The sequence below is a fragment of the Macaca thibetana genome, chromosome 11 (genome assembly GCF_024542745.1).
Source record: "Macaca thibetana thibetana isolate TM-01 chromosome 11, ASM2454274v1, whole genome shotgun sequence".
Taxonomy (NCBI): Eukaryota; Metazoa; Chordata; class Mammalia; order Primates; family Cercopithecidae; genus Macaca; species Macaca thibetana.
This window is the reverse complement of record NC_065588.1, coordinates 11,915,825-11,941,825: the sequence shown is the minus strand read 5'-3', so window position 1 is coordinate 11,941,825 and position 26,001 is coordinate 11,915,825. Positions and strand designations below refer to the sequence as shown.

The window sequence follows — 26,001 nt, the reverse complement described above, 5'->3', positions numbered from 1 at the left end:
GCACAGTTCAAGCCAACATCACACTGAACCTTTATCATACATGTAAGGGTGACCGTGGAGTGGAGCTCAAGGACAGGAACTCCTCAATCCGTAGAAACCCATCAAGACAAGGGAAAGACCACAGAGGTATTGAGGGTTGGGAAAATCCAAGAGGAAGCAATAGACAGAAAAAAAGAAGAAATGGAAATAAAGTTTCTGATTTCCTGTTGTTGTTCAAGTCTCATAAAACGGACTGGTTCTCATCGTCTTTTATTTTTCAAAGGGCTCTCTTAGTCTGCTATAACCTTTCAGTGTTGAGTCTAGAATAGAGCTGAGCATCTCTGGGCTCACATAAATAATGCAAAGCACCAGGTAGGGACAACCCATTGTCAACAGTTTCCAAACATCTACTTCAGAATTCCGAGGAAAAGGGAGAGCCTGTGACACTAATGAGGGTCCGTGCCATCTTCATCCTCCCCTCCCCATCCCCCACAGCGAAACCAGGGCCACTTTGTCAGAGCTGATGCTGGAGGAACTGCCTTAAATGTACACAGAGCTCACTGCATGAAATGTGAAGTGAAAGAAAAGGTCAGTAAACCTCTGGTTATATATTTTTTTCTTAAAAAAAAAAAAAAGACATCTATAAATAGCTGCATTTATTGAAGCTGCTTCCTTATCAGGAAGCATGGAGCTAGGAATTAACGTCTGCCTGCATCGGAAATTCTTTCAGACAGCAAACCCAAAAAGGAAATTTCCCTTCCAAAGCATCCTGGCTGTTCTGCTGCGGGCTGTTTTTGCTCTTCAAGCTGTTTGAAGCAGCTAACCAGGGCCCTCGTATAGCCACATGTGCCGTGGGGAAAGTAGAAAGCCTTCAAGCATTTGAATGTAAAAAGTGAAGGCACCCAAAAGAAGGCTTAAGGGGGAACAAAGTATAAAATGCTAGTGGCGGGTTGGCTTTGTTAGAAGTCATTACTGCTTTGTAAGACACTGACAGAGAATTAAATCTCTTCTCCTTGTCCTTGTCTCAACTCTGCTGGTGATATCACTGCACGTCACGGGCAGCTGTGAGGAGAGGCCATTTTTGGAACGCTGATGTGATAGCAAAGGACAGGGGAGGACTTGATAGGTATTAGAAGAGTGGGGAAGGCTGAAGAAGGAGACTCGCAGAATCAGGCAAGACCGGGAAGAAAGTTCCAGACTGAGGGAGAGATGTGTGGGTAGGAAAAGGTCCTGGGATGGAGTGCCCTAGAGCAAAACTGAGCCCCTGGAAATCACAGGGGATTGTTTGAAAGCAAAGCTTATTTCCATCTGACTTAGGAAAATTAGTCTGAGTACCACACAGACAGAACCCTAGGTCCTTTCTTTAATGAAACTCACAGACAACGACATGCAAGCTGCTTCCCTTGGCTCCTGCATGGGGAAGCCACGTCTTCAACAGGCTAGCCACTGTCACTGGAAACGGAAATGGAGCTTTGGTGAGCTACCTGGCCACTGCAGGCCGGGCACTGTGCCAGGTGCTATACATAAATGAGATCTGGTATTTCTAAGAAACCCTCATTAGTAGGTGTTATTAGAAACTTGAGTCTTAGATAGGTTAAATCATCTCTAATAGAAAGAGTCGACCCTGAAATTCAAGTCCATTCACATCTATCTGGACCCAAGCCCTGTCTATTACCATGGTTTTTTATTTGGAGACTTCCAAAAGCAGCGGGACCGTCCTCCTAGAAGGGCACCCCTAGCAAAATGCTGGGGAATTGGGTACTGGATTGAACCCACTCTCGGAGCTGGCCCATCAGGGCCTACAGGACCAGCTCTGGCATTCTGGTTGCAGGGAGAAATTCAACTCTAACCTGAGCTCACAAGAGAACAAACAGCGGGAGGCAGCAGGACTGGTGAACAAAACCAGCATAAACTATCCACAGGGACAGGCTGTTATCCTGATGCCTCTCCCTCATCCTGTTGAGAGGGAGAAGCCAGTCTGCTGCGGATTCAGCACAACTTCATGATCAGGTGGCATCACTAGAACCGCACCTGTCCCAGTCCTTGTACCTGTGGCCGCCCAGACTTCAGTGGTCAGCGGTGCCTCTACTTTCAAGTCCATGAAATTCTGACGTTATGTTTTCTCCTAAAAAAAAAGCTGAAAGGTGGTTTCAAGAAGTAGAAATCACATTCAGCCTTTCACATGCTGTGTGCACCTGGACAATCCAGTTGACCTGTCGGAGCCACGGTCAGCTCATCAAACAGAATGAATAGCACCTACTTCAAGGACTGTTGCACAATTAAATGAGACAATAAGTATGAGCACATCTTGTTATGTATAAAAATATAAAATAATAACGATGATCATGTTCAGCTCCCAATTTTGCCTTTTTTTTTTGGGAACAAACATAATGTGAAAGCATATAAAATTGTTGCTCTACCCAATTAGAAAAGAGGCACTGCATCCCTTCTCACTATGCTGGTTCTAATATAGCTTTGCCTGTCACGTGGCTGTCTTAAACTCAGTTACTCTGCTGAGAAGGCAAAACAGCCGAGTGGGTGAGCAGAGAGGTAACGTTTCCAAAGGAAGGCATTAAATTAAATTATTAAACACACACAAGCAGGAGTAGTAATGTAAGAATTTTGAAAGATTCACAAGGAAAAGAAAGAGAGCCAAGGGACTATTTCTGGTGTTCTGACTCCAGAAAACACCGAGCGGCTATTATGGCTATTTATTAACCCGCAACATCATAAACCCTAACCCTATTAAACATGATGAATGAGTCCTAGCTTCCGATTTTTAAATATCATTGACAGGGATTTTAGAAGGCCAAATGGACACTGCAAAATGCAAAGTCTGCGGGCAAATGGCATAATGTCAACTAAATGTGAAATGATCACGTTTAACAGAAATTTTAAATAAAGACATTTAATTATTTAAATTCTGCCCCATCAATCTGAACTATACTTACATTATTATCGTAAGGCTGGGTCTGAGCATCACTGTCTGAGGCCCAGTGTTTCATAAGGTAAGCCTCTGCCAATCAGCAGGCTGGCAGAACCTCGTGAGGTGCTTTAACTGCCCCCTTCAGCAGTCACTCCCCCATGAGTTTAGAAAAAGAATGGCCTTTGGGTAGACAAATCAGAAAACATCCCTCCCTTGCAAGACTACAAGTCACCTGGTGAGAACTGGGCAAAGGTATCCTTTGCTCCCAGTAACAGCCCTTCTCTGGCCAGAGTCAAGAGTGATCTTGCCTGGGCACCCTTGGGGGTCCTTGGTCTTTCAAGTGTTTTCAAGCTACGATGAAAGGCTTATGTTCCTTTAAAGAATGGAACTTGTTTTTTTTTCCCACCTGTCTACTGTAATTGTACTTCGGCTCTTCTACCCTCAAGCTTCAAAAACAATTCAGTATCCTTTATGGAAGAAGAAGCAAAAATGATGCCCATTCTATCCTCTCAACAGACATACTTGTGTTTGCTCTCCCGGTGAGCAGGGGAGTTCTGCTGTAGGACGGTTGAAGGGCACTGTCCTGGTAATCTGGGCAGTGAGTCAGAGCAGGGTGGCACAGGTCTGGCCTTTCTTCCCTGGGCTCTCCTCTTGCACTCTGCCCAGGCTGCTTTGCCAGTCCTTTTCAAGTCCTCCCTAATCAGCACTTAACACTTTACTCCATTTATCACTTTGCTGTTATCACTGGCAAATAAAAGGAAAGGCATCACTCTCTACTTCTCAATAACTTGCTAATTTGTCATGCTGTGTCTTCAGTTTGGGTCTAGCTCTGTTTTTGCAGAATAAAATGGTGAGAAACTCTCTGTATGAAAACCTTAGATATTATGATCTCTGCTCCCCTTAACCCCAACTCCCAAGAATATGTGCTGATTTAAGAACGAAAGAAGAGAAAGGAAGAATTAAGGGAGAGGATTTATCTGGTAATCAATGGAAAATGGTGAAAAGAACCCACTTCGAGGCATACCAATCTGATGAGTGTCCGTTTAAAACAAGCAGCTAAAAGTGCCTCCGACTTAGCAATACCATAAATGTCCCGCTGTTGTCTTGGCTTTGAGATTCTTCCCCGTACTTTCCATGAGCATTCCACTGGGAATTGTCTGGAATCCCAGATTAAAACAGCAATAACCCAATTCCCTGGTTAGAATATTTATTTTCTTTTAGGTTTGGAAACTCAGCTGGGATGCATCTTCAAGTGTGTGGCACAGCTTCAGTCATCGTAAGGGCTATATGCTCCTCTCAAACAGGATGACAAACAGCGGAATCCTAGAACAGGAGCGGGAGGACAGAAGCTCAGCCCCATTCGGAAAGTCCCAGCCGAGGGCAAACAGCAAGAGCCTGGGAAGCTCCACTTCCAGAGGATTCAATACAGACGTCAGAACCAATGGTGTCAACAATAGGTCTCATGCAGATGACCAAGGAGAGGTATATAAAGTTAGACTGCCATAAAGTAGGCATTCAGGCAAAATCTTTACCATCACCTGAATCCACAGTCTAACTACTGATGAAATGGCAAGGTTTCCAGGAATGTGCCACAGTTCTATATTTTATAGCTGTCTACGTGGGGATCCATCCATGCTTCGAAGGATGATATGCAAACCATTCAACAAACAGACAGAACAGACAGGACGGCAATTAGAATAGATTCCAGCCATAAACCAATGCTACGGCCACATCAGCGAACACTGGCTAAGTGTCAACCCTGAATTCATCCATCCATCCATCCATCCAAAAAATATTTACTAAACACATACTTTATGGTGGTATAGTGGATATAAGATCCTGGGCTCTGGAGTCAGCCAGAACTGAGTTTGAGTCTTGACTCTATTCTCTTACTGGTTCTATGATTGACCTTGAAAAATTACTTAAATTGTCTAAGCCCTTATGTGTGACATGCAGATAGAAAGAAGACCTATACCTTACAGGTACTGTGAGAATGAATTAAAAAGAATTCCTGTAAAGGACTTCACATAGTGTCTGCTACAGGGTAATCCCGTGATAAATATCAGCTATTATGGTCGTGTGCTTGGCACACAGAAGGCGCTACCAAAATGCCGGTAAGCAGCACAGACACGGCTCAATGAGGAAACTGTCTACTCCAGAAAAAATGCAAGTGTTACTATGGAAGAAACAATTCAAAGCAAGGAGAATGATGCCTCAGATGAGAATGATAATATTTGGAAGTTAGGAAGGCTGTGAAACATTTTCCTGTCCACACACAGTATTGTCTGCTAGGAGAACTGAGTTAAATTACCCACAGTCGAACAGCAGAACTAGGTAAAAGTTAAGATCTCCTGACCTCCAGTTCAGTGTGTTTGTTTGCTTGCTTGTTTGTTTTGTCAGGTTAACATCTCATGGAAGGTAGTTAAGGAGCTTCCATATGTCAAGGCATCCAGAAGTGAACCAGGAGCAAAGGCCTCCTTGGGGGATGTTGCAGAATGTAAAAATGAAACGTTATGAAACAAATCTCAGTCTGTTTGTGATGAGTGTTTGAAACTTTTTTTTTTCTCTGTGCTAGAATTTAAGTTCCACAAGAGCAGAGGAGTTTTTTCTGCTTTGTTCATTTCTGCACCCCCAGGACACAGAAGAGTGCCGGGCACAGCACAGGCAATCAATAACTATTTGCGAGATGAATAAATGAATGAATTAGGTAGCAGCAGTGTTCTGCCTGCGTGGCATGAGGATGTTCCATCCTGAGGCGAATATTTCTGAAGTGAATATATCGGTCACAGGATGACTTCTGGAGGAAAATTTCCTATCACTTGGCTGCTGTTTCTTTTCCAGTTGTGTCTGCTCCCATGGTGCCATAACATTCCAGTTTCCTAAGGACACTGATGTTCCCAGCCATGATCCTGGCACCTTTACAGTTCCAACCTCCTTAGAAGTAGAGGAAAAGATGGTAGAGTAGGGCTGTGTCCTTTACTTCCCTGCCCAAATGAAGCAGGAACGTCTTGACCATAGTAGGCGGCAACTTCGTAAATACTGATGGACGCAGCAAGATGCAGGAGGGGAAGGATTCTCATGCCCCCAACTCCTTGCAAACACCCCAGCAACCATCTGCACTGTGGGGCAGAAGGCATAAGCCAGCAGTGTTCCCCCAGGAGCCCCAGTATCACGGTCATCTAATTCCCTGAATTATCAGAGAGAGAAAGGAAGAACCTGCATCCTCTGTCTCCCATTGTTCTCTGCATTCAGAAAGCAACCTTCTGAGGAGGGTGGAGCAGGAAGAGAATCACCATGCTGGAGAGAGATGGTGAGCAAGACTGTGCCACCACTGAAGTCACTGGAAGGGCCACGGTGACCCCAAGTGTCCTCTATAACCTAATCTTGTGCCCACAGGATAACATTCAAGGCAGAGAAGCTGGCATTTTCTTGGATACGGTGAAGAGGGTGGGAATCAGGTGATTCATCTCTCCAGCTGCCCCAATCCTGTTTTATCACCTGAGCTGGGCGGTAGTATGAGAAAGGCAGACAAAAAGGACACAGCAGGTGTCAACGGCTTTGGAGGCCAGTATCAGCAGCACAGGTGTGTGGGCCCCAAACCTCTGCCAAGTTGCAGCTGAGGACTGAGATGGGGAAGTGGTAGGCCAAGGGGTAGAGATGATTTGGGAGAGAAAGGTGGAACCACTACAGACTGCAGCTGCTGAGGCAAAGCAAGCACAAGAGAAGCAAGAGAGAGTGGAGGAGAAGGAAAGGAGGTAAGAGAAAGGACCTACGCAGGCCTAGAAAATGAAGGGAAGAAAAGTAGCCAGCACAGACAGGGAGGGGAAGGAGGGCCCTGGAAAGAAAGAACAGCGCACGGCTTAAACACAAAGCAGGAGTGAGTGTGACTCACAAACTGAGCAAAATTTAGGACCAAAGAAAATATTAAAGTTGAGTAAGCGTGAATTTGAGAATACAGATAAACTTTGCACACACACAAATCATCTTGTCTACTAGGAGATTTAGTAGGCTCTGCCATATACTGCATGCTTCCAGGTTTCTTGTTTTTTTAACGTGTCATAGTCAGGGAAGCAATGAACACATTGAGAAACAAGGAACAGGAATCTCAAACTTTTCAGAGGTCTTTGGGGGCAGGGGGTGTGAAAGATTCCAAAGCAGCGTGGCGAAGTCCTGTGAAAACCACCTCAGAGCTTGCTACTCTCTGGCCTGGAGTCCACTGCCTGCCACCCCCGCCCCATGCCATCAATCGTCTGTCCCTCTTGGGTCACAAACACTCACGCAGGTGCGCAGGCAGGCGGATTGAGTCTTCCTCCATCCTGAGCGCTCGAGGCACTGGAACATGAAGTGGCGTCGAGGAAGTGTAACTCGGCACTGGGCTCTCTGGAGGTGTATATGAAATTCGTTCCTGCTGTTAAAAATAAGGGCAGGAAGAGGGGAGGGGGAGAGAGACAATGAAAGCTTGGAATGGAGGTGCGAGACCATCTGGGGATGGGGAGCAAAAGGGAGGTGGGGCATGGGCAGTACCAGCTTCCCAAGCAATCCGGCTTACTCTCTCTGTAGAGACACTGTATACAGCTGTCTTTCAGATGCCTAGCATTGGGGCTATATAACAAAACTCTGCCATCTTTGAAAACAGCCTTTACTTTGGTCTCAGGTCAATAGGTGTACACCCTGTGGTTTGTACGACTAAAAAGGAGGGACAAAACGGAACAAAAAAATATGTCCAAGAGAATGGCTTAAAGACAACTTTCTAAAAAATGACTTGCCCAAGTTGCATAATTAATGCCATCACTTTATCGAAGCCACGTTTTCTCTTCTGTAGCAATATCCCCAGCTTCTAATCAAAGTATGATTCTAGATTCACTGCACAGAGAGTGAGCTGAACGAGTAAAGTGACAGCTTCAAAGATAAGTTCTAGATTTAGAATTTAAATCCACGAGGAAGATTCTTCTGTTGTCCACCTATCTCACTATACAACAAACACAACTAAAAATATCCAACATCTAATTGTTTCCTTCATTGCAAGGAATTATCTGCAACAGTAATGAATATCTCCTTGTTCCTTCATTCTCCGTCTCAGAATCGGTATTTCCTTTCCCTCTGAAGTATTTCATAGTTCATTCAAAGAAGTATCTGAATTTAAAAGAAGTACTGTTTGACTGACCCCTTATCAACTATCAAAGGGTAGGGGGCAGCTTCGGTGGGTTCTCCATTTGAATTCAAACAAGCAGTGTTTGTTAGATCAATTAAAACAAACTAGATGGGGTGAGAAGGATTACTGTGAGTTTTAAGTTAAAATACCGCAAATAATGGCAAGAAACCGACTACTGGGTTCAGCAGAACAGCAGTGCAATTTGTATCTTAGATCAGCATACCAACTAGGTTGACTTGCAGTCCATACATACACACAACTTCAGGAGTGTCTGTGGTTTAACTGGGCAATGTAAAGTGGAACACACAACATCCAAATATACGGTGGAAAGACGAGTAAAATGCCGTTATGAAAATAAAACTCAGGAGCAAAAGAAAATCGTACATTAAAGTAAAGGGAAGGCAGTGTTTACGTTTTGGAAAGATACTTCTTTAACATTTTACATCTCATCAAATGTGCAAAGGGAAGTGGCGGAGTCCTCAGCCTATAACCAAATTAAAGCTTCTCTGCTCATAGCCTAGAAAGTTTGGCGGTTGCGGTAGGAAGTTCTGATTTTAAATGAATATATACATATTGTTATAATTTCCGAATGGAATTGCTCTACCTTCCCTAAGGCACCTATCAGAAGCAACTAGGGCAGTTGGAATATTTCTGTTTAAACATACATCCTGCAGTTTCTTGGTGAATTTCTTAATGAAGGGCAGGCACATATATCCCAGGTTTCATTTCTGTGTCAATTAAGATATCCTGTAAAAAGTCACCCAGAGGCAAAACTTTCAACTGCACTTTTCTCGAACTTTAGCAAGCATCACACGTATTTTGAGAAACTTTAACTTAAGGATGGGTCATACTTTTTTTGGTGTTTGGTTTGGGGTGGTTTGGGATGAACAAAGCGAAAAAAATTAGTAATAACCCACACATATAGGAAACATAAAATCTGTTCAGAGGTTTTAAAGGTGAGGTGGGCTTTTGAGCATTTCAAAGTCTGTTTTTTGAATTTAACAAATTCTCCATATTCTTCAACTCTTGTCTGACACCAGCCCCCAAAATCCCACTATATGTCTAGATATCTACCGTTAACTTTATTCTCGGAAATAACTTTCTGTTTTGTTAGGGTTTTTGCAGAAGTGAAACTTGGTGAAGAAAACATCGGGCAGCCAAAGGGTCTTCAAATGGTGCTGCACGAGTGCAAGAAAAAAACAAGACAGCATTTCGAAATTCAATGACTCTTGTTTCCCTTGAAGCAAAGAGAAACTCACAAGACACTCTGGCTAGTCCATGAGAGTGAGGCCACCTCATCCCCGCCTCCCCCAACTCCACCAAGGCAAGCTGGGAGAAACCCAGCCCTCCATGCTGACTGGACTGCATTTCTTGGGAACTCCATCTCCAGCCAACTGACAAAAGAGTCTGACTAGCTATTACCCTGAAAGTATATACTGTGATTTACTAAATTATCATGGCTTTGGACCTTCCTTTCACTGTGCTCTCTTTAAAAGCAACCCCTTGGTGTGCTTTCTCTTCTACATGTTTCCCTGACCTTACGCTGAAACACCACACTTCTGCACCTGCTCTGGGATCTGACACCATCCCCCGCAAACCCCGGCCAAACAATTTTAGATGGAGACAACCGCTACTTCATGATGAAAACTTATAAAAGGAAGGCCAGAGAGGAAGAGACTGTGGCCCACTGATCTCCTCACGTTCCTGATGATGGTTTCTACTCAGCTGGAGGACAGTTTTCCACACCATTAGCTCTTTGTCAAAGGCTCAATGAAGAGACTTGTCAGCAACAAGAGAGGTTACCTTGACCAAGACAGGACAAATGCAAAATGTGCTTCTAGGGCCCCGAGCACTCTTCTAGCAGCCATGGCACACCTAAGGTAACTCTGGGCTCAGTGGCTGCAGAGCACTCAGGGACCCCAAGAGGATGCTGTACAGTGAGGGGGCTCTGTTCCCCGGAGAACAAAACACACTCTTGGGAATCCCACCTACAAAGACTCCTTTTGTCTCTCTTTTTGTGAATCTCTAGGGTGACTCTCGCAGTCCTCATTTTTTACTCTATTGCAATAAGCATGCACTTAACATCTACCCTGGCACATCAGCAGACTATCAACAATTGGAAAAATTAAGCAAATACCACTATCTCAGATGGAGACATCTAGACAGAGAAGCTTAAGGACACTAACATCTAATTTCCCAAATAAAGGGAACTTCTTTACTCTTACAACTGCTTCTCTGGTCCGACCCCAACAAAGGAGGGGGTGGTGGTGACAGTCCCAGCTTACAGCTCACCCACCTCTAAAGCAAAGTGTCAGACAGATGAAAACCAGAGGTGCTTTCTTTTAACATTATGGGGAGTGGGGTGCGTGTGTGTGTGTGTGTGTGTGTGTGTGTGTGTGTGTGTGTGTGTGTGTGTGTGTGTGTGTGTGGAGGGCGGGATAACGATTTTCCCAAGAGGATTATAACTGCAGCTCTAATTAAATTAAAATGCTACAGACAGTGATATTAATGTATTCAAGTGTTGTAGGGGGATAAACTGCTGGAGGAGGTCAATGATGTGACTAAGAACGCCGTGATGTGGTTACATTATTGTTTAGATGCTGTAAAAAAATAAAACATGCTGCTTTCAAATTTGCAGATACAACCTACCAAGCCAATCAGCTGAACAAAAGGGAAGCACTGCAATTTCTGAGGCCAATTGTAATACCTACGAGCAGGTTGTCGAGGAGGCAGCACAAAGGGCTGGGAAGAGAAAATAAGGCAGAAAACTGTCGTAGGCAGGAGCTGAAATGTAAATTTCACTAACCATTACAGAAGCTTTTTTAAAAAAATGGAGTATGGAGTAGGGTTGTCTCTTAAAAGTGTAAGGACTGAAGCCAAAATGAGTTACGTTCCCTCTCCCATTCCTCTCCTAGCCATGAAGGGCCAATGAAGGATACCCATCTAATTCTGCTCATTTTTAAACTGAATGCTTAGGAGCCCGTGACTTCCCTGTAAAACAGGCGTACACAGTTTGTGCTCGGTAGGAGAATGGCATTTCTCCACGTCCCCCCATCCCCACCCTCAGGTTGCATATTACAGAAGAGTCAAAAAATGAGTATTATTACCAAAAGGCCTTTCCTCTTCAAAAGTATTCAATATAAAGCTTCCATAAATCACAGGGATCCCCTAGCACATTTACACATTTGTTATTATACCCTTCGAAAAGGCTGAGGGGTTGGGAAACCTAGAGCCTACTGCTAACTAAATATTAACATTCTGGAAATAAAGCATTTTTGGAATTAAGAAAAACAGAAATAAAGTTGGTTGCGCTTGCAAAAAGATGGTTTGCAGGTAATTTCAAAGATTCCGCTGCTGCAGAACTGAGATGTCCTTGATACAGAAACTTTTCCTGGAAATGGTCCCTATCCCCATTATAAATGCCAGGACTGGCCCCAGTGATGGCTTCTGAAGCCCAGGTTAAAAGTCCTGAGGAGGAAGAGTGTCATGGACACAGGATGGTGGTCATTTCCCCACAGCTAGGGTAAAAATGCCACAGGCATGCTTTCATCCCATTGCACTTCAGTGTCCCATCACTGTGAAGAAACCTGCCACCCAGACAAGATGGAAAACAGCAGGCACCAGCGACAAGAGTGGTCATGCCGGCAATATTCAATATTTTGAGAGAAGGATCTCTTTTCCACCCTGCAGGTGTTTAGAAAAGCTGCCCGAGAAAGCTGATGCTTGTACCATCGTCAACTTCTACAGATTCAACAGAAGAAACCTCTCCTATGGGAAGCTATTTATTGAAATTTACTAAAGTGAAGTCTGAATACACAATTATTTAAGTACACTCTTCTGGCTGCAAAAATGATTCAAGTGGTGGTGATGTTGGCTTTCATTAAGTAAGCTTTTATTAACAAGCTGTAGACACATTAACAAAAAATTGAATACGCTGAAATTTGAGCTCTAGAGTTTTCTGAGTTTCTGCCACCAGGAAAGCACAAACAGACATACACAAGAACCTAAAGTAATACTCTCGAAAATCGACATTTTTTCACTTGAAAAAAGATATTCAATATTTTGTCCACTCCAAAATTCAGTGAGATAAACTTAAAGAATTTAAGATGCAAATGCCAGTCTTCTTTTCTAAATAGACATTGTACACGCAGCCACAGAGAGTAACATTTTTGGAATCTCCCCAGAAAGAAACATCATACCCTAGCATCTGGGCTAGAAAGAACACCACAGAGACTCAAATACAAATTCTGAAGTACCAAAATCCACATCTACCAAATCACAGAAGTGAAGTTTATGATTTCTTTTCATCCAGAGAGTTATCAGAAGATGGTTTAGACATCCAAGTTGGTTTAAGGGCCCAAGCTGGCTTTCTTCTTGGTGTCCAGTATCTCCCTGCCCTGAAAGCAACATCCCTCTGGATACTGAGTCATTAGATTTTTACAAGCCAAATGGTGTTTGGCTCTCAACATTCATCTTGCAGAGTACATATCAGAATCTTGTAGGATCTTGCAGAATCCAAGGAAAAAAAAAAATGAGCGTACCCTGTGAAAATTAGGATGGGTGGGAACTATATTCCTGGCATCTGAAATCTCCCTAGGTTACCCGGATGGCCCACTCAGTCCTTGGGAAGAGGGCGTGCCAGACAAACCAAACTCAATGTTGATATGGGGATCTCCCAAGGAGCCCGCTTCACCAATCTAAAGGAGTGCCCTTTCTCTAGTTTATGTAGATGTTCGGGATGTTGATATTCGGATTCCTGTTTAGAACTGAAAATGTCCCTTTCTTCTGCCTTTCTGGATGGTTACATCCTAAAATCAGAAGGCAGTATATCGCTTGTGACAAACAGATACAATTAAGTCAAAGCATCTTAAGTCTTCCTCTTACCCAGACCTGTATTATCTTTGCAAAGTGAGATTAAAAAAAAAAGAGCATTAGCAATAAGCCCTGCAATCAAACATCGCTGTAAAAGGTCATTGAGTTTTTTCTTTTTTTCTCCTTATGATAAAGAAATATTTCAGCATTCATCAGCTGTCAACTATGAGGCTAGGCCTGTATCAGGCATTACAAATTATGCAATCATATGTCCTAGAATTTCCAGGATGGTCTCAATATTTAAAGTTCTGTGCCCCTTTACCCATAAATACATATGGGTAGTTATATATAAATACTTACACCTCTCAGAACACATGTCACAATTTTAGCTGGAAAATACAGTCACTGCCACAATCAGGAAAGAGAGCTAGCATTAAGTGAGCACATGGCATGTGTTCCTATGAAGCCTTTATTTTATTTCAGCCTCACAAGGACCCTGCAAGGAAGGCATCGTTATCTCCATTCCACAATGAGGAAATGGACTTGAAAACCACAGTTCCAGTCACCAGCTCGGGAGATGGTGTGGCTGGTATTTGGGTGCAGACTGATCTAACTTTACTTCTCTGAACTGCTTTGTAATGCCAACCAGTCAATAATGACTTCACAATGGGGAATTCCAAGAGACAGGTTCAAGCTTGTAAAAATCATAGCAGCCTTGGAATATTTCATTGCTCTGCATCCTCACTCCTCACAGAATTCCAGCAGGATTCTTGAGGGCGACTCAACAGAGCCACCGAAGCCAAGGCACCTACCTTCTTATGCATGTGGCTTATCCTATGGGCAGCACAGACTGAGCGGTAAACGCATTCAGCTGAAGGAAGGGGACTCTCTGATGTATGAGAAAGGTTCTCGTGGCATGATCTCGGAACAGGAGTAACCATTCAAATTTATCCAGGGCTCTACATTAACCATGGGAAACAATCAGTAGGACCAGGAGGGCATTTCCAGGTTGCTTATGCAAATGATACCTTGGCCTGGACTAGAAAACTTATTGGGCATTTCTGAGTAAAAACATATGACTTTCTATCCCAACACTGTCCTTAACAACAACAAAAGACATTTCCCTTATTCTTATCCACTTATCCAAGAGCAGCACATCTAAAAGTACAGGTGAGATAAACAGAAGCAGTAAGGAGGAAAGAAGCCTGCCAACATCTATTTGGTGCCTATAGTGGGCAGATCTCTGCACCAAGAAGGAGCTGAGTCTGCCCCCAGAAATCACAGTGGCCGCAGTCCAAGCAAGACCTCTCCAATGGCCAAAGATGCACATTCCCAAGAGGGGAATGGATGAAGGCATTAAGGATACATGTGGCCTGTGCAGGGAAAAAAGATTTAAAATCTCCTCGGAGAGGTCCTCAAATATAGGAAGGACAAGTCTAAGAGAGACTCAAGGCTTGCTTGTATTAGCAGAGGGCAGAGCCAGCAACAGATACCCATGCACTAGAAGGAAGGCCTTTCAAACAGCTGAAGTCTCCAGATATGTGGGCGATTTACTGTTCTCCTAAAGCTGACTTAACGCTGAGGCTGAAAAGTGACTCTAAAACAGGTTCTTGCACTGTGAAGGAGTTGGGTAGTAGGAGAACTTAAAGGTTCCTTATAACTGCAAGAGGTTGCCTACAATCTTACCTCCCCTGGTAAGTCAGAGCTTATAAATGACAGTGTGGGTAGAACGACTCCAAATAAAACACAGACACCATAGTCCCCTTCTTTATCAATTAGTTCCTTATGTCCCCTCACAGGATCCTAGGGTTCTACTGAATATAATTAGAAAAAGCACTAGTTTCTAGAACTAGGTGCAATTTCTTTAAAGACAAGCACCAAAGCAAAAAAACTCAAATCGATTTCTTTATTGTTCCCATTTTAAAAAATTTTAATTAAGATACTTCCCACTCTTGAGGTGCCATGAAATTCTTTTTTTTTTTTTTTTTTTCCTGTATTTCCTTAGATATTTCTAACATGGATAGTAAGCAGAAACTAAAGCTGTAATTCCTTGTCATGTCAGGCTGTAGTTACCAGGGAGGTCTATGAAGGTGGCCCAGTTCATGTGGCTGGAACCCAGTGTGGATGTACACGCAGGCAAAGTTACAAGCTTTGAACCTGCATGGGAAAATTTAAATCACGCCATTCTGCAGCCCCAGGCTATACCCCTAATCCCTTCCATGATATAGAGGATTGCCTTTGTTCAAAGCAGAGATTGGATGAGCTCAGCAACACACATCACCACTCCTGGAAAAGCCATAAAAGTGCAGGTCCTACTGAGAGCAGGTCAGCAGCATCACTTCAGCCTAAGAAAGGTGGTGTGACTTTATTTATACAGAACCATCAGGTGTCACCTCTGGGGAAGAAATAAAGTCGTGCTGTTGAATTTATCCAGCAATGCCTCTAAGCTTGTGATCTACCTTTTGAAAGAGGGTCACTAAATCCTTTCTTCCTAGTTCTAACAGCAGAAGAAACAGGTATTTAAATTAACAGCAGCTTGTATCCTGGGCACAACAAAGTGGTCAAGTTCGGCTCTTTATTAGCTGCTTTCTCCTCCATTAACGCTATTCCCTTTAATGGTCTGGTTATTATAATTAGCCAATCTGCGTTGTCCCTGCCTGGGGCTAACAAGTAATGAACTGAGAGAGTTGCTATTTAGTTGTATCAAGGGCACCATTAGACAGCGCTTCTCAATCTCCCCCCAAATGAGAGATACCTTCCAGGCATGTACTATTGCCACGTGACTGCTCTTGTACGTCCCTCACAGTGGACCTGGGGTGGGAGCTTCCCCAGCGACTCATGAGACTTAAAACCTGGACAGAAGGAAAGGATGAAAGTCAGGCTCCTGCAGACACTGGCAGCCCACAGGGCTTGGAACCTGAGCATTAACTATTAGCTCCTCCCTCCCTCCACCTGCATTCTCTGCCTCTTTGTAAACCCTTCACCTCCTCCTCAAGTAGCTTTCTTCTTTGTGCCACGGCATCACTTAGGGCTTTGCTCTTTTTGTGTCCTTCTTTAACGGCTATATCCTGGAAGTCTTGTAAAAGGAAGAGAAAGAAAAGCGACAGCTCAGACTCACAACCCCAGCGAGTTACAACTCAAACTAAAAAGATGTTTTGCCCTGTGATTTATCTTTTCGAAATGTCTAGAGCTTAAATGGACCACACACGCCTAATAAGAAACTTGAGGTTTCAAAGATCTGACATGAGAGCCAGGGGAGATTTATATTCTCATTCAAATGAGGGGAGTGTGGAGAACCGCTGAATAATGCTCCGTACTTGATACTACCCCAATGCTGGCCCAGGCTCTAGGCAGCCCCGGCAAAGCTGTTTGTATGAAGACCCGCCAGCCCTTAAGAGATACCCCAACCCTCACCCGCCTCTGTAAGGAAGAAGGCTGGATTACAACCCGGACCACAGTCAACTGAAGAAATTCCCTCGCTCTACATACATCACAGAATTCCTGGGTCACTTTAGGCTCCGAAATAAACAGAAATAAGAACAGCCTCATGAACTCTACCTACAGTAACAAGCGCAAATGAGTCTGGAAAAGATTTATATCTCTGGAAAATGTTTACTACCGAAATAATTTTCAACAAAACCCAACAATACTGTACTTAAAAAGCAACGTAAAAGAAATGAGTCAACGTCTCCTCAGTGTTGCTGTGTGAGAGATTTGGATAACAATGCCCAGCCTTTGCCATCACATGATGTTATTTCAAGGATAAAAGAGGTTCTGCGCAGTGGCTCACCCCTGTAATCCCAACATTTTGGGAGGCCAGGGCAAGAGGATCTCTCAAGCTCAGTAGTTCGAGACCAGCCTGGGCAACATGGCGAAACCCTGTCTCTATAAAAAACATGAAAAATTAGCCAGGCATGGTGGCATGTGCCTGTCGTTCCAGCTACTCGGGAGGCTAAGGCGGAAGGATCACTTGAGCCCAGGAGGTTGAGGCTACAGTGAGCTGTGACTGTGCTACTGCACTCCAGCCTGGGTGACAAAGCAAGATGCTGTCTCACAAAAAAGAAAAATGAGATGAAGCTTATCAAATATTTTGATCTTTTTGCAACAAAGGTTCTCTACTAATGCAAGGTGTTATTATGATGAAGAATTTGAGAAATCCCAAATTAAACATTACTTTTTTTATGTAAGCCTTAAGAGTTAAACTTGTCTTTATGTTGTAAAATGGGAAACTAAATTCAAAAGAAGACTGAGATTGACAGTGACTGAGGAAGGAGGCAGAATTTATCCTCCTCCTTTTATAACTCAAAAAAGTAACATACAAGCAATCTTATATACTGATTAGGAGTGTTACACACCTGTGTTTCCTTTAAAAACATTTTCCAGAAGTCATAATCACCTTGGCAAGTAATTTCTACCTATACATGTCAAACATCATAGAAACTTCCTGATTCTTAGGAATAGGGGCTCAGAAAAGGCATCATTCCCTTCATTGTGGTCATGGGTAGAAAGTCCGGGAAGTTTTGTTATGACAACTAATTTACTAAAGCAAGTTCTACTGACAAGGTGACTATTACCTGCAAATGCCATCAGCATTAATACCATTCTAAAAAGTAAATGAATGAGAATGGAATACAGAAGTGTGTGTGCATGATGACAACAGTGATTAACGGAATATTAAGCAGCTTGAAATAAGAAGGACACTCTTGTAGCCCTGTAGTTAAGACTAATTAGCAGTTTATTTTACATAAGATTCTGTGCCTTCATTAAAACTATTAGTGTGGAACACTACATAGAAAATATGCACTCAGGATCAGCTAACAATTTAGGAAATACATTTTAAATCAGGCATTCTATTATCTGTGTATTAGAATCACCTGGAGAAACTTTAAAAACCAATCCCAATAGCCAAGTAAATCTCCAGGGATGGGAGCCAGGCATGAACACGGTTAAAGTTCCCAGGTGATTCCAATATGCAGAGATAAAGTTGCAAATCACTGTCTTAAATCAAGACATAAATAAGCAGAATAAACAAGACGTATGTTAAAGGATTCTCTTTCACAATAGGTTTTAGAAACCTTATTAATCAATTTGCTAACTGTCCTTCCCTCCTGAGTAAATTATCACTGTCCTACCTTTAACCATAAAATAGAGATTATTTGTGTAATACAGGAAGTTCCTGAATGATGACTACCTGACCTACATGTGAACAACTGCTCCAAGCAGTGCCTGAGCCATGGTTGTTGTTTTCTCCCTATTGCCTCTGCTGCTCCCTCCATGTCCACCCCAAGGAAGGCTTCTCAGCTCCACTTTCTGGAGCTCCAGACTCACTTTCTGTAACTCACTTTCTGGAGTTCAGGACAAGCTGGAGCAGTGTCCTGAACACTGGCTGCACTTGTGTGTGACAGGAGCAAGACAAGGTTAATAAAAAACAAGCAAGAGGAAATGAAAACCCATTCCACTTTTGCACTCCCTTCCCTCTCTCGCATCCAAAAGGCTGTGTCTGTCCATCTTCATGTGATCAGGCTCCAGACCACTTTCTCATGCTGGAGAATGGAGAGACTGGAGACTGGGGAACCACTGTTCCCTGGGTGAGGGGAATGATCCCACATGATGGCTGTCAAGGTTGCTACAGAGATGCACGTGTGCCATTTTAAAGTGGCCAGTGGGACACATTTTTTCCTTACAGTAACCTTGCTGCTTACCGTGGTTTGGTCTTTATTTTTGCACACTGAACTATCAACTGATTATAATCTGAAGAAATACCTTGAACTCCAAGCAGCTGACTTGTTAATCAAATCTTAGAACCCTAAACAACTAGAAACCTTGAGCCTACTAACGCTTTTCCAAGATAAAAACCCTTCAATTACATGCTCCTACTACCCCCACGAGTCATGTCACCAGAACTAGCACAGAACCTACTTGACAGATGTAGAAACTGATGCTGAAGGGCTAACAAGATCCCTGAATGAACCACGTAACTGCTCTGGATGGAGCTAGCAGTCCTAAACCCAATGCTGTCTTCTTTCTCTAGAATATACCCTCTGCCTATATCATTTTAAAAACTCTTGGCCATCATGATAAAGTCTATGTACAAAGTGGTTCTGAAGGATAAGAGTAGTTTACTCAAGAACCTAGCGTATTTATTTACTCCTTCCTTAATAAATTTTTTAAAGCCTCTGGAAATCCAAGTTCTTCCTGTAAAACAAAATTCTCAAAAGTTTCTGAGCATCTTGATATTATTATTAGTATTCTATCTCTCCTTCCTTTAGATACAATGCAATTCTAAAACAGTGATAGAATTATAGAACAGTGGCATGAATATGGTTTCAATATCTGAAATTCACTGGGTTGTTCAAACTACTAGAGTGGGTAGTAATTCTCTTTGCATCTTTAGAAAGCAACTTGCAAACCAAGCTGTGAAAGCTACAGCATCAAGCCTTACCAGGGGCTTCAACAACGCTTCCAACATGTAGCTGCCAACAACTGAGATCTATAAATAGGAAAATCTGGAAAGTTTAACAAAAAAGTTGAAGGAGGGACTCTGAAAATCACTTGGAGCTTATAGGGTTGAAACCGGAGCTAGACAAGCACTAATATTTCCTTTCATGCAATGGAATTCCCCTTTGGTTATATTACTTTATATTCCTTGCCACAAGGAAATGAAACCTACACTGACAATCATTGAGATTTCTGTCTGGCATAAAGGTACAAGGACCCAACAGGCACAAATTCGTACTATGCACAAATGTAGTTTTTTGTTCCCATGAGAATCAGTGGTTTCTAAGTGGGTGAAAATACATCTAAAAATCATTCGATTAACAGAGGCAAAGCTATCCTCTCAACTAACTTACTCTTATTAAAACCTATTTTCTAACCCTCAAGTGTCATAAACCCATCCATATAAAGCAACTTGTGAACACAACGGGAAAAATTATGACTCTAACTTTTGAAGTCCAGCAACTTTCCTTAGAAAGTCCAATAATGCTTCTGATGGATCCCGTAAGGCACTGTCTAGACTTGCACTGTCCCACAGAAATATAAGGGGAGCCCCATGTGTAATTTAACATTTTCTGATAGCTACATGAAAAACAAGAGATGGGTAAAATGAATCTAGATAACATATGACACCTAACTCAATGTGGCCAAAATATTCTTTCAACGTATAGTCAATACTAAGTCTTTGAAATCTGGTGTCTAGTTTACATTTCAAATCTGACACTAAATTTTTGCTGGAAATACTTGATCTGTATTTAGAGTTCATAAAATTCACGGTTGAAAAGGTAAATTCACATATCCAAGCTATTCCAAACACACCTAAATAGGTTTTTAACAACTCAATTGTGTTTTTTAATTAAAAATGAATAAATTGGCCGGGCGCGGTGGCTCAAGCCTGTAATCCCAGCACTTTGGGAGGCCGAGGCGGGCGGATCACAAGGTCAGGAGATCGAGACCACAGTGAAACCCCGTCTCTACTAAAAATACAAAAAATTAGCCGGGCGCGGTGGCGGGCGCCTGTAGTCCTAGCTACTCAGGAGGCTGAGGCAGGAGAATGGCGTGAACCCAGGAGGCGGAGCTTGCAGTGAGCCGAGATCGCGCCACTGCACTCCAGCCTGGGTGACAGCGTGAGACTCCGTCTCAAAAAAAAAAAAAAAAAAAAAAAAAAAATGAATAAATTAAGAATTCCATCTCTCTGCTGCACTCACCATCCCCAGTGCCAGTGGCGAGCATGTACACTGCAGGTTGGATACCCGGCAGCACCTCACAGGGATGAGTGGGGGCCACGTGCTATCCCCATCCTTTCAGAAACATCACAAACTCTGGAGAGGTGATAACAGAAGTTAACCCGTGTTCCTTTTCCTTCTCTTCTCCAACAGCAATAGTCATCAGAGTCCCCCATACTTGAGGCCACTTACAGAGGACACAGGGGATGAAGGTGTTTTCCTGCCCTCTGTCCTCAGAGACCATGAGCCCCTTAGCACTCAGCAGAAAGAAGACAGTGGAGTTTAGGCTCCATCAAATTAAGTCTTCTCTCTCTCTCTCTCTGTCTCTCTCTCTCTTTTTTAAAAAATTACCTAACAAATTTCCCTAGAAGCTGAAAAACAAGTTGGTTCAGGACGCCAGTTTGCAAAGTTTCAGCTCTCCTCCCCAACACAAATCATCACTGTGCAGTGCAACGTCTCCTCATTTGGGTCACTCCTGAACTTGGCCACAACACTTCTTCGGAGACACCTGAAAAAACGTAGCCCAGACACAACTCTTAGAGCTCGGGGCACTCTGTTGGATATGACTTGAGTTTGAACCATCTTGAGTTTGAACGCTGAAACAAGTTTAAACTTCTCCAAAGGATCATTTGCACCCCTCAGAAGAAAGATGCGTCTCTAACTAGGAGAAAATAGAATTAAAATGGAGGTTCTATACAAAGTGAAATACCTGACTCGAAGTTCCTTGAGAGCATGTCTGTACCTGGGGTGTCGTCATTTGCTGGCCTGACTCCCAGGCTGTAGGTAAAGTAGCTGTGGAAAAGTGGCACAGGGCAGAGGCTCAGTGGGTCACACGTGTAATCCCAGCACTTTGGGAGGCAGAGGCAGGAGGATCACTTGAGCCCGGGAGTTGGCAAAACCGTCTCCAATAAAAAAATTTAAAAGTTAGTCGGGCATGGTGATGCATTCCAGCTACCTGGGAGGCTGAGGTGGGAGGATCACTTGAGCCCAGGAAGTCAAGGCTGGTGAGCCATGACTGCGCCACCGCACTCCAGCCTGGCTAACTGAGCAAGACCCTGTCTCAAATAAAATTAAAAATAAAAAAAAGCAGAAACAAAAAACAAACCAAAAAACAGAGAGAGACAGAAAGAAAGAGAAAGAGAGAGAGGAAGGAGAGGGAGAGGGAGAGGGAGAGGGAGAGGGAGGGAGAGGGAGAGGGAGAGGGAGAGGGAGAGGGAGAGGGAGAGGGAGAGGGAGAGGGAGAGGGAGGGGAGAGGGAGGGGAGGGGGGAGGGAGGGGAGGGGAGGGGAGGGGAGGGGAGGGGAGGGGAGGGGAGGGGAGGGGAGGGGGAGGGGAGGGGAGGGGAGGGGAGGGGAGGAGGGCAAAGCACCATAGGCTTTCTATGCTGTGACTGATGTTGCACCTAAAGGAACCCTTCTTAAAAGGAAGAATGCTACATGGTAAGATACACCCAAGACACCACCATATAAATAACCTCTTACTGAGACTAACCTTACAGTTGAATGCACCTTGCATTCATTCTATCTCCAATTCTAGCCATCGTTATTGGCTTTCCTCCCCTTCCTTGCAAGGCTAAAAAATAACAAAAGTCTAAGCCTGAGCAAACACACTCATTAACTTCCCCCACGTTTATTCTTCCCCCTAAAACTACAAAAAAAGGGGGCAGGGGCAGATCTGAGTCTCAGTCTCCTTGGCTATGAGATGGAGACAACTGCGTTGACTGACCGATGAGGCCCTGAGAAAATTAGGTGAGTTAAAATACATGAAAAAGGCCATATAAACCACGATGCATTCTTCTCACGCCATGGCTTCCATTTCTTTCTGACCTAGCTTCAAAGACCAATGCTGCTTCCCTCATCCACTCCTTCCATCAAGCGCTTAGAAAATTAATATGCATTGTCTCACCGTAAGACAACATTTTACATACATTAGATCACCGGGAGATACAAGAACAAGTACTTATTTTCCTCGGTTCAGACTAGAAAAATAAATCAATCTAATTTTCAGAGGCTTGCCTCTAATGTGTCTCATCTACATGATAGGGCAAATACTGATAGAATAAAAATCTCCATATGACCCTGAATTATCCTACAACCTCAGCAAAAATCCCACTTGTTTCAAAACACTGTTAATAAACACTTCCTAGTTGAATAAATATGTTGAAAACACCCCTTAGAGCTGCGTGCAGGGTCTAAATTACACCAGTCCCTCCCGCTCCATAGACTCAGCTGCAGGTGCTCCATTCGGGGCTCCCTGTCCTGCCTGTTGTAGAGTTCCGGGCCAAGTTGCCCCAGCCCACGCTGGCCTGACCTCCTCAGCAAATCCTGCCCTTAGGTCTGGATCTAGGTCTTGTTCTTAATCTCTTGTTTCTGAGTTGATGGTTCACTGGAGCTTGGACTTTGATTTCCACGGTTGCGGGCCTACTATACCTTCATCCACCTCTCAGACCCCCAGACCACACAGGAGCCCCAGGCTCTCCCACATCCACACACCCAGGAGGAAAGGTTATCATGAGACTCTGCACGCACAGGGACCTTGTCTGCCTCGTTCACCACCATATCCCTTACACCTAGAACAGGGCTTGCACTGGACATTCGTGAAGTATTTACCAAATGAATGAATAAGCCTCATTAAACAATCTCAAAGTATTTCTAGTGCCAACACAAAATCATCTTTTGTCCTGTGTTTCCACCTAGGGCCTATCTACTGACTTACTGATGAAGTTTGAAGTCTAACTGTCTACATAAAAATCTTGCTACAAGCTGCCAACATGCCCCATCTCCTCTCCAGTAGACGCACTCACCGCCCTATCACCCAGTTCTGTGACTTGTGTTTAAGCCTTATTCCAGTATGTTCCAAGTTCCTGGAACACCTTGCCTACTATGATCCCATCCCATCAAGCCTGTTCCCTCTCGAAATAGATACTTTACAATGTATTTATACTTATTCCAAAAGTAGCACCATTCCTCAAAAATACTTTAGAAACACCTCTTTCAGAACTTTCAGAACCAGTTATAGGTAACGGTGTATTGCTGTTTCTTGTACCTGATCAGAAACAATATCAAGTATACCTTGACAGACTTGACACCAAATGTCACCTATCTCTAAAATTTAAATCCCATCTCAAGGATCAAAGTTGTTCATTGCTCTAATTATCTATGTAATGTTTCTCTCCCAATCAGACTAAAAAAGGGGACACCGACTGTTTGTGTGTGTGTTTTAAGACTGCGCTGCTCCAAGAATAGTGCCTGATACACTGTAGATACTCAATAATTATCTGGTGAATGAATGATCTGAAGACCTTTGTAAAAGATTTTTCTTTCATTCAGCAAATATGTGCCTGGCACTGCTAAGGGCTGAAAATATGGGAATGAATGAGAAAAGAAAATCTCTACCTTCTTTAAGGAGCTTATAGGCTAGAGGGAAAACAACTTACTTAAGGGAAAAGGAAAAGAGACTATCATTTATTGTCAACTCGTATGTGACAGGCACATATATTGTTTCATTTAAACTTCCCAGCAATCAAAATAAGGGTGACATTTAAATTCTCATTTTAAAGACTAAAAACTTGGGATTCGGCAATGTTATGTAACTCGCATAATAAATGATGAGCCGGCCGGGTGCGATGCTTCACGCCTGTAATCCCAGCACTTTGGGAGGTCAAGGTGGGCAGATCACCTGAGGTCAGGAGTTCGAGACCAGCCTGGCCAACATGGTGAAACCCCTTCTCTACTAAAAATACCAAAAAATAGCCAGGCGTAGTGGTGGGTGCCTGTAATCTCAGCTACTCAGGAGGCTGAGACAGGAGAATCGCTTGAACCCGGGAGGCGGAGGTTATGGTGAGCCGAGATCACGCCATTGCACTCCAGCCTGGGCAACAAGAGCGAAATTCCATCTCAAAAAAAAGAAAAAAAAAAATCATCATCATAAGTGACAAGGCAGGCCTGGAACCAAGAGCCTACTGATAGCAAAGTCTAGGTCTTTTCTTTGATCACACCGAGCAAGGGCTGTTCAATTCAATTAAGCGGTTTGTTTATTAGGGTGACAACTTTTCAAACTCCAAAAGAGACAACACTTACGTGGATGTTTGCTTTTCAGCCTCCCCTCGTACTATTCAAGAAATCACCCTAGGTGCCACACACTGATCTCACCACTAATCTCACCAAAGACCAACTCCCATAACCATAACTCGCACAGACATCAAGAAGCCAAAGGCTAATACAATTGGGGGTCTGTGACCCTGTTCTATCCTGGGAGGTACTTTCAGCAGAGGTGGCCACGTGAATGTTGGTGGGTCTACTACAGACAGGTATAGTGGGGTGCATAGATTAAGCAGCAGGTAAACCCTGGTACACATGGAAGCGAAGGAAATAGGAGGCTTGGAAGCAGGACCTAGTATTAGCCAAAAAAAAAAAAAACAAAAAAAGGCCACCTTGACACCTTTGGGACACATGCCATAAATTACCAAGACATTCTGCCCATTCTTAGTAAGTGGAAGATGAAGAACAGAGCCTTTCAAGTTTCCCTTCCATGACATTTTAGAGACTAAAGGTTTCATATTGTTATCACAAAAGACCATTAGGGACCAGGTTTTCCTTTGCCTTAGATGTTCTAAAAATATTTTTGAGCAGTATAGCATAATGGTTAAGAGCTATGGCTTAGAAGCATCCAGGCTTACTTTGCATCTTGGCTCTGGCACTTACTGCGTGCCTTCGTAGAAGTTACTTAAACTCTCCAAGCCTAAGTTTCTTCATCTATAAAATGGAGTAATAGCAACACTGGCCCTACTGCATAAGATTCTGAGGATTAAAGGAGATAATGCCCTACAATTTAGCATAGTGCCTGGAGCATAAAAAGCTTAATAAACATCAATGACAAAAGTACCTGTGCCAGCATTGTGGTAAATCTACATACCTATGTACAGACATACAGATATGGTCATTTCTTTTTTTTGGCTCGTCTCAGTCCCCCAGGTAGCTGGGACCACAGGTGAGCACCACCACACACAGCTAATTTTTATATTTTTTGTAGAGACGAGGTTTCATCAAGGTTGCGCAGGCTGGTCTCGAACTCCTGAGCTCAAGCAATCCACCCATCTCGGCCTGCCAAAGTGCTGGGATTACAGGCATGAGCCACTGCGCCCAGCCCAGATGTGGTCATTTCTGAGATGGCTCAGCAGCTCCACCTGTGCTAGGCTCAAGCTATCACATAATTACATAGGGGACTATATGATCAAAGATATAATGCTCACGTACAACTGTTATCTACTACAGAGTTTATATCACTTTCAAGTGCCTCTGCAAACTGTTTTTTTAACAGGGAGAAAACAGAATAAAAATGAGAAAATGGAAATCCAAAGATCTGATTCCTATAAAGATGCTGCAATAGAAGTAGCCACTGCCAGGTCTGCA

At 43.3% G+C, this 26,001-nt stretch overlaps 1 protein-coding gene across 2 annotated transcripts in view; it reads right to left on the bottom strand.

Moving 5' to 3' along the window:
- Positions 1 to 26,001, bottom strand: part of ETV6 (ETS variant transcription factor 6) — a 248,238-nt gene that overhangs the window by 136,633 nt on the left and 85,604 nt on the right. Inside the window, exon 2 of one of the 2 annotated variants that reach the window (XM_050748231.1) lies at positions 7,184 to 7,313. In XM_050748231.1, the coding sequence (XP_050604188.1) occupies positions 7,184 to 7,313 (130 nt within the window). The remainder of the gene's footprint in view (positions 1 to 7,183; positions 7,314 to 26,001) is intronic. The other variant, XM_050748232.1, reaches the window with a different exon arrangement.